The sequence below is a fragment of the Triticum dicoccoides genome, chromosome 5A (genome assembly GCF_002162155.2).
Source record: "Triticum dicoccoides isolate Atlit2015 ecotype Zavitan chromosome 5A, WEW_v2.0, whole genome shotgun sequence".
In the NCBI taxonomy this organism is placed as follows: Eukaryota; Viridiplantae; Streptophyta; class Magnoliopsida; order Poales; family Poaceae; genus Triticum; species Triticum dicoccoides.
Window position 1 is genome coordinate 616,921,423 of NC_041388.1, and position 12,185 is coordinate 616,933,607.

Sequence of the window (12,185 nt, forward strand, 5' to 3'; positions counted from 1 at the left end):
TAAGCTCCGCCAGTGATCAATGTTGTTCCTTCCCTGGCCCTGGTTGGCCACCGCGGCCGCACACTTCAGGAGCACATTGCGGGTGCAGTCGTGGGAGTGTGGTGAACGTGCATGCATCAAGTGTAGGTGCGATAGGGCTCACACCCACTATATTATCATTAAATCCGTAAAATTATAAATCGCTACATGAAAGGGCAAGACAAATTGTAATGATCAATTTTATCTACTTGTGATAGATCATTCGTCGTGAATAAAATAAGTGGACAACAAGACCACCATTAGCCAGGGTGGATCAGTTTTATCTCCTTGTGATAGATCACTCGTCGTGAATAGAATAGGTGAACAACAAGACCACCGTTAGCCATGGTGGCAAAGAGAGAAAGCGACAACACATACCAATACAAGCGCGTGACCATCTAATTCTGCCGTTGCAATTCACGGGCATATGTGTTAGTAAAATAGTGAGAGAAAAAATCGAACACATGGTGAGCCCGGGCGAACCGGACGACCCGAACGTGTACATTCATACGTTCGGGTCGCCGTCGCACCGAGCAAGTGTCGTGGTGCGTCGACCGCAAAGCGACCCCGCCGCCGCCGCAAAGGCCAAGGCGAACACCGTTCCGTTCCTATTCCTACGCGCCAGCATCGACAAGTGTGTGGAGCAGAGCCAGTCAGCAGCGAGCAGCGCTGCTGCCGCCGCCGCAGCTAGGCAGATCTGACAGCCCGACGCCACGGCCGGGGTCCCCCTCCAAAGCCTGCCGCCGCCACTGTTTCCCCCGCTGCCGCGTGCGAGCGAGCGAGCTCAGCTGCTGCATCGGGGGCTTGAAAAAAAGGGCGGCGCCAAGGAACGATCAGGCAGGGGTGCGGGTGCCGCTGAGCTGCGGTAGCTCGTAGGGGCAGTATCGTAAAAGGCAGACGCGCCGGCTGGGCGGGGCAAATCTGCTTGCCGGAAAAGGCCGAGCCGCGAGCCGTTGGCGTCGCCACTCAAGCCAGCTCCAGCCCTGACACGCGCACAGCGCAGCCGAAACGGCTGCTCCCCGTCCCGAGCGCAATAAAAGGCGGCCTCGCTGGCTGTCGCCGCAGCGTATGTACGGGGCTGGATGGAGTCGGCCGACGCAGCGGGTGGGGCGGCCGGGGCCGGGGCGCCGCCGGGCCGCGGCAAGCGCATGCGCGGCGCGATTGCGAGTAGGGAGACCGCCGGCGGCGACGGCATGGAGTTGGTGCCGTGGGGGTCGCCGCCGCCGCCGGGCCAGCAGCCGCCGCAGCTCCAGGGGCCGGCCTCGCGGATCTGCCGCGTGAGGGCGTCGGGGGGCAAGGACCGGCACAGCAAGGTCTACACGTCCAAGGGCATCCGCGACCGCCGGGTGCGGCTCTCCGTGCCCACGGCCATCCAGTTCTACGACCTGCAGGACCGCCTCGGCTTCGACCAGCCCAGCAAGGCCGTCGAGTGGCTCATCAACGCCGCCTCCGCCGCCATCGACGAGCTCCCCTCCCTCGACCCGGCCGCCTTCGCCAACATGCCGGCCGACCACCAGGCCGCGCCCCGCGCCGGCAAGCAGCAGCAGCCGCAGGGCAGCAGCACCTCGGAGACCAGCAAGGGGTCCGAGCTCTCGCTCTCGCGCTCCGACGGCCGCGTCGGCGGCGGCTCCTCCCGGGACAAGGAGGTCACCGTCGCCAGCAACCCCTCCGCGCAGGCCGGCTCCTTCACCGAGCTGCTCACCGGGGCGGGGCCGGCGTCGGCCATTGCCTCCGCGGCTCCGCGCAGGCAGTCCTGGCAGAAACAGCCGCAGCAGGCCGTTTCCGCGGTCACCGCGGACCGCGTCGGCATCGCACACCCCGGCAAAGGCAGCGGCGCGCAGGTGGTGCCGACGTACCCCGGCTTCAGATTCGGCAATGCGCCCCCGTTCGGCCTGCAGCCGGCGCAGCCGTTCAACTTCGGCCCCTCCGCCCAGAACCAGATGACGCAGTTCTCGCTCGTCCAGGGCGGGCTGGCGGCGGCTCCGGCTCCGGCTCAAGCCGGAGACTACAGCCTCGACTTCTCGATGAACTCCGGTTACATGGGTGCCACCAGGGGGCCCCTTCAGTCCAATTCGCCGCACTTCTCCAGCCACCACCAGCACCAGCAGCAGCAGCAGCGGCAGCTCCAGGACCTGGACGACGGTCCGAGCCCTCCCTTCCTGTACGCGAACGCCGCCGCCACCGCCCCGCACCTCGCGTCGGAGAACCATCTCACGGCGACCGCGGCGATGCAGCTGTGGAACGGGTTCCAGCACGCCGGCATGAAGGAGAAGAGCAAGAACTGATCACCCCGATTCTCCAGCGGTAAGACTGTCAATCTTTCGCCCCGTTATTACCATTGATCGATTTAAGATTAGATTCGTTATATTGGCGTAGCTGCAAACTTTTTGGCACTGCTCGAGGTGTCCTTCAAAGTCCCACGAAGCACAAATCATGCTTCGTCACGAAGGACGGGTGTCGAAATCTTAGCGGCAGGTATCTGCATTTAGCGGAATTTGCATGGTTCGAGCCAAACAGGTGTCGATTGCTTCCCTTTGGGAGGGAATTTTGCATCGCAGGAGACCGGCCAATCACATGGGCTGTGATTTGCTATTGCCCGGCATTTTGCATTTCCCCTGCTAATAATACAGTAATAGTAGTATGATCATCACAGTAATTCATTCTCAAGGCCACAGTTGCTAATTTTGGGCACAACATTTGTCAACTCCATCTTAATGTAGTTACTGTTCATATATATATCCTTGCTACAACAACACTGATGGTTATCAAGTCATACAACTATCACAATGGAAATCCGCATGTGCTTTAGCAAAACTGTTATTGAACATGACAGGTCCTACACATGTCATGTTTTTTTCCATGCACTCCGCTGCAGTCACCTAGACAATTACCCGCTGAGCCTTATTGTTTTAACGTAGCTTGCTTCAGATGTCGGCAAAGTGGTTCCTGGTTGGTTGGTTGGGGATCTAAGTGACTAAGTCTAAATGTGCAAACAAACTTTTTATACAGATTAAAAAAAATGGTCTGTCTAGGGCACATCCAGATGAACATACTATCTATAAAAGAACTGAATTTCAGATGTGCGTTTACCTCATAAGTCTGCTATTTCCCCTTCTCTACCTTGATTAGGCACTCTGAATCATGTCTTGATTTCACTTTTCTGAACAAAACACTAGGATGTGCATCACTAAGGTAGGTACAAAAGCCGAATATTTCTGTTCACTGTGCATCGTTTAAAGCTTCCGCGTGCAAATTATACTGTCATTGTGCACTGCATTGACAGAGGTGTGAAGTAAGTATCAGACATCCAGATGCCACTGTGTCGGTCTGCAGCATCTCTTTAGGCCTCTGATGATCTCGGTACATAAGGCTGCGCCCCTAAAGCCACCGCATTTTCTGCTCCACCATGGTTTGGCAGGAACTGCTTTACTGTCGCCTGCATCTTCTTTATACATGCGTTGCCTCTTGAATCAAAAGCTATCTTACCATTCTGGTACAAGCTCCAGCATCCCAATGATCTCCATTTCTGTCCACCTGCAGGAACCAAAGGCATCGACATTTTTTCCGGCTTCGGCAATAATTCATCTCGTGGAGCTGCTGCCTCAGGGGTGTACCGGATCGTCATCGATCGTTCGTCCAAGTCTGCTTCGTCCGGCATGGACGAACCCTGCTGTCATTTATTCAGGCAACCATGTGCTGCTTTTTTTTTCCTTCTCCTCTGAGATGAGGCTGGTGTACAAGTTTTGGGGGAGTTTTATTAGACAAAGACTGGCAAAGCAAGCGCCCTGCTGTGTGGGCTCGAACCTGTTGTTGTTGTTGTTGTTGTCGTCGTCGTCGTTGTTTTAGAAATTGTGTCTTTTTTTTTGAGATCATTTGGAACCTGTGTTTGATCGGGTGGGTGGAGGATTCATGTGCCCCGCCTTCTGTGCCAGGCTATTCTCAGGTTTGGAGAAACAAGTCCCCCATAGATTTTTCTATTTTCCATTCCAAAGCGTTGTTCTCTCCTCTGCCTCGCAGTTGGCTCAAATGGGTAGGGCTGGATTAAAGAGCTGCTTGGAATCCGTGCTAAAATCCATGATTGGCTCCGTTTCTTAAGAAGCGAGCTACGAGCATAACGAGCTGAGCTATCGAGCGGTTGGCTCTGTTCATTAAGCCTACGAGCTTTTGGTCCAGCCCTACGCATGGGGTTGTGAAACAAAGAACGTAATGAGTTACTTTTTTGGAAAAGGAGTTGTTTATTACTTAAGTAATATCGTCGTTACAATCGCGCAAGATCGAATCCAGCACGCAGGCTGGAACTAATCTGTGCAACACCCCACCACACAACTCTCTACGACGTAGCTGAGCTAAATTATGGGCAGTCATGTTTGTATCTCTGCAAACCTTGCACACCTTGCAATTCTGCCATCCGGGATCTTGTGGAAAACTCCTTTGCAATGTGACCCAGAGTAGACCAGCCATTTGGCTCTGGTTGGAATGCCTTCACAACAAAGGTACAATCTGTTTTGTTCAGCAAGCTACAATTTGTTTTTGTTCAGCAGTGGGCTCGGTGAGTAGTTTAGACCCAGCTTGAGGACCTCAATGCAAGCCACAGCCTCCGCCACATTTGCACTTGGGCATCGAGTAACATGACCCCAGGCAGCTGCAAGTGTACAACCCCCCTTTGTGCTGAATGTTAATCCTAGGAGCTTGCTCGCAATGAACTAATCGTGAAGGACAAATCCATCATTTATCTTCTCACGCCCAAAGCCTAGCAATTTGACCAGAAGAACGTTGGGTAGTCTTGAATAGAGTGCTTGGGGAGTTTCATTGGGGTTTATCAAAATAAAATTAATCTAATCATTGTCCATTTCATACTTTGATCTTTGAATGCTTGTGGTGCCTTCATTCACGAGACAAAGACAATCATGTAGTACATTGATGGACTTAATGAGAATCACTTAAGCCTATATCTCCTGACAAACCCTTTGAAGTAACTGAAAAGTGGTGGCATTGAGTTGTTCATCAGCACTTCACAAGGGGACGGATTTCTTGGAACCCTAGGGTTGAATCCTCGTTTCGTGAGAGCATTTCAGATATGTGATTTAATAGGAAACATCCAATGAACAAAATGTGCTCCGTCAAAGGTGAGTGGAGGACTAGTATAGTGAATATGAGGTGTGGAGGGTGGTGGTGGTGTGTAAGAGGGGCACCAGATGAATCAAAGGTCATCCATGATTTCTCTGCCACTTGAGAAGTGGAGGGGACATCACATGAAGAAACATATGAGGGCTTTGGTCGGTTTCTAATTATTGATTCTTCCATGGAAGCGTCTATTTTTACTTTGTAATCAACCATCATCTTCTTTATCTTTGGTCGTATAGGGCAATTGCGAGTCAATGTAGAGATCACCAACATCCATCTTTGGCCATATCACTCTTAAGATCATAAAGCCCTTGAAAAGAGTCTTTGCTCTTATATCCATTGAAAGGATCAAGATGGAACTAGAGGGGGTGAATAGGCCTCTACAAATTTGAAGATTTTCATCACAAGTTTTAGGGGTATGGACAAATATGGTTCGTCTAAATGAAACTAAGTGAGGAGCAACCAATGCGATGCTAATAAAGGGCAACAACAAGGAAACAAATATGAGTGACAAAGATCTTGGATAGGAATAACCAAATTATTCAAAGGCAAAGATGTATCTGGATGTTCACTTCCTTGTGGGGAAACTAGTTACTGTGGGAGGTGCATCTACCAGGAAGATCTCTGAATTCCACAAAGACAAGCCTTCTTCTCCTTGAGCCTCCAGCAAGAAGTAGGATCTCAAATCAACAGTAGTTGTCCTTGAGGTGACCACCAAGCCTTCACAACTGACTTCTTGGAGCCACATCTCCGAATCTTCTGGAACGGAATCCTACCTCTTTAAAGTCTCCACAACTCTAACAGTCACTACTGCAAATCGGTATAGCACTGACCGTCCAAATTATATCATCACGGACATACAAGTGGCTGGTCAGTGTGTCAGGGTCAGTAATGATGTTGCCATCACAGACGTGTTAGTTAACATGTCTGTGATAATTGTCATCACAATCCACACGATCCATCGGTGCTCCATAGTAGAAGGGCCCTAATGAGAGTCTTATCACTGACCATCCTTAGTCTAGAGGCCAGCCAGTGATGTAAATTCTTGCTAGTAGAAAAAGGTTGCATTGCTAGGAGAGGTCATCCAGTCGGACTACTACTAGCAGTGCAGCCCCAGCTTCACAACCATACAAATCACGACATCACATACACATATTTCCAATAATCCATTTCATATGCACATATACAAAGTCTCTTACATTGCATTTCAATCATGGGTTACACATACAAACAATCTCATACATTGCATAGGGTAGCCCTACATATAAACAATTATATATCATTATTATTGCATTGACACATTTTAACTTACATGATTGTGTATTGAAGAAAACTCACATTTCTTTTCAAGAGCTAGATATCAGCTTGAACATGGGTAAAGGTTGCTCAAAAAACTGGAAAAAAAACTTAGATACATAGCAATACAAATTAACTAAAGCGATCTAATTCGTAATAACTATACCATTGTCTTGTGGACACCATTTTGAATCATTAGCTGGTGCGATTGTACCAGGTAATGTCATGAAGACTCAAGAAAAATTGTACAATGCGACAGAAATCGTGAAACATCACCGGTGTGACATTTCTATCGCACTGTACAAAACACTCTTAAAAAGAGTGTTTTATACAGTACATAGAAAGGTCCCAATGGAAACGAGGTGAATCATGTTTCCATGTTTGTAGAAGGACAAACTATACTCGGCTAAGAAATAACGGAAGACAACAACAATTACTTCATGAGCCTAGCAAAAACACCCACCTAGCATTCTAGGTAACAAAATATAGCACCCTCTCCCTCACCTGGATTTTCCAAAAGATGATTGGTTTAGCAAAACAGAGCAGACCTTGTGGGTTCCGTTGATATTCCTCAATGGTCAAAACCAACCATTTGATCCTTTTGTGTAGTGTGACCAAAATAACAATATTTTTCAAGAGTGTGTCCACTTCAGATGAGATTTCAACATACATCACAGTGGCATAGCAACTGGAGTGTTTTGTGTATAACTATTAGTACATACAACACAACGGCATAGAAATTAGACATTATTCTTCTTGTAACTATTAGCATAATGGCATTGTAACATATAATTTGCAACATGTTTCTATTTGAAATCACTGTATTGATGATATTAACACATACCAATTGCAAGATAATGTTTATATAAATCTTGGCACAATAACAATTTTACACAAAAAAGAATATAGCAATTGGCAACATCAAGATACATATAACCAATTTGTAATACAACATAACATATAATTTATATTGCAAACAATATATTCACAATCATAAAAAAATTAGGCATGAATCCAAAAATTATGAGTGTATCCAAGATCATCATCGTAGACGATTCTGTGGCCGAAGAACGTGGGAGGGATGTCGGGGCCTATGACCACCCACTATGGCCCAGGAGACCCGACAACACCACACTAGCGCTTACATCAGTTGTCACACGCCCGCACCACTGGCACGCGGTGGCACCAGCACGCCACACGTCTGCAGGGGCACCTACTGCATGGCGCATCGACGGGGAGGGTGCATCCAGAGGTAGCCTAGATCCGACAATGGGGTGGTAGCGGGGGTAAGATAGGGGCGATAGAGGATTGCAATAGGGTTAAGTGTTAAGGTGGACGGTAGCAGAGGGTTGGGATAGGGTTACGTACTAAGAGTGGGGGTATATACGCACTTGGATTCATCATCGACTGACCGCCAGAAATGGCCTGTCAATGATGATTGTATAATATAGACCAGCTGGAAGATTATCCCGTCAGTATTCCTCTACCATAGGATTTTGGATCTTCATTTCCTGTGCCAATCCCATTTTGACATTTCTAATGTGCCAGGGAATAATGTCGGCCAACTGGTGTCATGGAAAATGCACACTGAGAGTTGGTCAGTCCCCACCATGGAAATCGTCGCCGGTTCAATGCATGCTCATTGGAGACCAAGGCACAGGTAGCTGAGTGATGGCACTGGTAATTGAGGAGGCATGGATGTGTAAAGACTCCATTTCACATGTTTCTCATTGCAGGAAAGATACGCTGATGTTTGAATAGACAACAATGACCAACAACTAAAAGGGGAGGGGGTAAGTGATAAGTAATAGCATTGGCATGACATTTTGAGATCCATTTGTGATAAAAATTTCGACCTCGAAACGGTTGAGGGGGACATTATAACTGACCGACAAATTTTACTCATCTGTTAATAGTCTTGGAAGGCTTGCAGATGCTTATCACTGACGCGCTTACGCTGGCCCGTCGATGATGACCCTTATTAGTGGCACGCATCAGTGGCCGATCAGTGATGAGGGGCACTAGTATGTCGATCTATAGTAGTGAGTAACAAGTTTCCTTAAGCGCAATGGGATCACTATTTTGCTCGATGGAATAGTAAATCTAACATTCCTCCTTGATTTCTCAAAGTTTGGTGAAGTTGTGCTGGAAGGGTGTGAGATTTGCCAAGATTAACAATGGGGGGCAACCTTCAATTCAAGGATTAGGTCTAGAGGTATAAGAAGGGTCTATTTTATAGAATTCCCCCATTTCCAATTGTTGCCACTGAAAGCGTGTATAGCCTGGAAATTTGGGCTAATACCGAATATCTAGGCCCTGGAAACCCGAAATGTCCAGAGGCGTAATACATAGCCCAAAGTTTAATTTAGGAAATCCAGTCCTGAAATTTGTGGTGTCCAGAGAGGAGGCACCTCACCCAACGCAATGTCCAGAAATCCGGACCTGGTAGCATTAAGACAGTCTAGAGAGCATGCAAAGGAGGGTAATGGGACGTCTTTGTTGTGGAAGCTAAGTGTTTGGCTCTTAGTAGAGTATATGCAGCATGTGTGTATATCATGATCCAAAAACTTGAACACCACCACAACCCCTCTATAAGTGCGGCTTCCCTACAACTCAAATAACTGAAAATCATCAGAAATTCTAATCGAGCCAACACCTTTACCCTTTTCAATTGGTGGGCTACTCACCTCCATCTGTTTCACAACTAGGGACTAGGGACTAATAATATGTTGATCACTCAATTTGAATTTTATACCCAGTACTTACATGTCATCAATGCAAGAACCCAATTAGGGTATTGATGCACTTTCAACATCATTCCATGACAGCCAAGTCCTAAGGCCCTTCATAGCACAACACAACACGACCATGTTGCAATAGTGTGGGTTGTGCTACCAACCATGGAGATGACTGTGTGATCTTATTTACTATTGTACTTTTTGTTGAAACTATAAGATATAAACAAACATACATAATCCACGTGATAACGGAACAAGAAGAACCTTGCAAAGAAATGCACCGGTATCATCCACATGAACAATCAGATTGGAAGCAAAAAAGGGATCGATATTTGTTCATATTATAAAAAACAACTATTTGTATATTTGTGTAGGTATGGATATAAAGCTTGAGACTTGACCCAAGGGAGGTTGAGCTCGTGAAGCTTAGCGAGCCGGCTGAAAGAAACTCACAAGCCGGCTCATAGGCTCGTTATATAATAGATGCGGTAATAAAAGCAAAATATGCACCAGAAACAGCTGGGCTACTGCATTATAGTTAGAATATGGAGTAAACCAGCAAATAACTGTTTCAAGCTGGAAAACAACTAAGAAATTGAAAATATTAAAAGCATTGGACCGTTATGGTTGCTAATATAAGAATATATTAAAAAGTTGCTATAAAAGTCACCGATATACTTGCTGGACGATAAAGGGAAATCACTAGAGGATACGAAACCGGCTCTTACCATATATACCGGTAGTTAATACAAGAGTAACCTTTTAGAGTTTCCTATTTTCTTTCCTCCCTTTAGGGGTATTTTGCGATTCTGGGCCCTTTTGATCTTCATCCGCGAGTTCATTTAGTACCCAATGACTATTCATAGAATGGGCTTCGTGTTCATGTCTTGGGCCTAACTTCGGGTTCTCATCCCATGGGGCCACGAGCTTCAGATTTGATGTTTTACTTTCAGGACCTTCTAGGTCTTCAAATTAATTTTCGTGTGCTCCGGTGACTCATCTCGCTTTGTTCATCCATCGAGAACATCTGGGGGTGATTTTGGGATTGCGGGGTGAACCTGTAAAGACGACTTTGAGGGGCCTTTTGGGTCTTAGAATTATACTTAATAATAGATGTGTAGCACCATCTCTCTTCGAGCTTCAATGTTTAGATCACATAACTTGTCCTACATCATTGTGATCATTGCTACTCTCTATAGAGTTGTTGTGCTTCCCTTAAGAGGAAGGGTGAAGTAGTATAGTAGTAGATAATATTTCCCTTAGTTAAGACCCAAGTTTTGTCGAACCAAAAGGATACGACGCATAAACAACATGAACAATACCTTCACACACACAAAGCAAATGATTGCACCAAATGAAGGAAAGAGGGTTGTCAATCCCCTTGTTCTCGCCAATTGCAAGGATTAAATCCTATAGTGGTAGGTAAACAAATAAAAATTTAAAATGAAAAACAAAGAGCAATTGTAGGATTATTAGTAATAATAGAGAATGGATCCAGGGGCCATAGTTTCACTTGAGGCATCTCTCTCATAAACATAGCATCGACAGGTAAACAATTTATGTTGGGCAATTGACTAAAGTGAGCATAGTATGATTGTGATTCTTCATGGCACAATTCATATATAGGCATTACGTATGTGACAAGTACACAGTTAAACTTACTAATGTCTACTACTATTACTCCACCCCAAGATCGTTATCCACCATGCATCTCCAAGTATTAAGTTCATGACAAACAGAGTAACGCATTTAGCAAGATGACATAATGTAGACGAAGTAAGATCAAGCAACATGTTCAAACCCCATTGTTTTATCCTTAGTAGCAACAATACAATATGTGCCTTGCAACTCCTCCTATCACAAAGTAAGGACACAACAAGATTGAACCTACTACTATGCACCACTCCCTTTTGAAGATCTACTCATCCAATTGGCCAAAAAAGACTCATAGAGCGAAAAGCATACGTATCTATAAAAATCACACATAAATAAATCTCAAGAGGCTCAAATAGTTTCAATGAATAATCTGATCATAAACCTACAATTCATCGGATCCCACCAAACACACCATGAGAATTACATTGAATAATCTCAAAGGAGATCATTGTATTGAAGATTGAAAGCACATTTGCTCCCTTGGTGGTTTTGATAATTCATGTCAACATACATGTTGTTGGACTAACACTTTCACCTGGTATATTTCAGGAAAAGTTCAATGTTGTCTTGGCAAGGACATGTGGATGTGGACCCTTCAAAATGCTATGGAAACATATTGGTACAAAGCTCCAAGTATCTTCATTTTTGGTTAAGTGATCCAAGATCATATCGAGTCCATAGGATGAGGTTTTGATCATGACTTAGTTGCTCAAGTTCCTGAAGATATTGCTCCATAACACTCAGCCACTTTCCCACACTCAAATTTGTCCAAACCCTAAGTGTCAAACTCGGTCCCACCAATATAGCCACTTCCGGACCCATCGAGTTTAACTTAGACAGAGCCATGGCCAAAACCTGGAAACTTGGTTCTACTGAGATGACATTCGGTCCCACCAAAGTGTTGTGACCAAGTTTCTGTAACCCTTCCATTCCATTTTGGAATTACTAGGTTGGTTTGATCAGAATTACCGAAACAAGGTCTCACTTAGGTCATCACATATCGGTTCCTACGAGTTGATTCATTCGGTCTCACCGAGATGCCTAACGTTCGGATCTTTTACACAGGTTGGTCTCACCGAGATTTGTTTGGGTGTCACCAAGTTGAGTCAAAAGGTTGTAACAGTTGGATTCTTGGTGAAGGCTATAAATACCTCTCCACCCCCACTCACTCTCAAAGAGAGCCATCAGAACGAAACTACACTTCCACCATTCATTTTTTGAGAGAGAACCACCTACTCATGTGTTGATATCAAGGCATTCCAATCCAACCATTTGAACCTTGATTTCTAGCCTCCCCAATTTTCTTTCCACTCAAATCCTTCTCCTACCCAAGCTAAATCCATGAGAGAGTGA

At 46.1% G+C, this 12,185-nt stretch overlaps 1 protein-coding gene across 1 annotated transcript; it reads left to right on the top strand.

Annotated features, from left to right (window-relative positions):
• The first annotated feature begins 680 nt into the window (after positions 1-680).
• LOC119303444 (transcription factor PCF6-like) lies at positions 681-3,995 on the top strand. Its single transcript, XM_037580573.1, has 2 exons — positions 681-2,322; positions 3,559-3,995. Exon 1 carries the CDS (start codon positions 1,101-1,103, stop codon positions 2,301-2,303), a length of 1,203 nt encoding a protein of 400 aa, XP_037436470.1. The 5' UTR covers positions 681-1,100; the 3' UTR covers positions 2,304-2,322; positions 3,559-3,995.
• Positions 3,996-12,185: the final 8,190 nt, after the last annotated feature.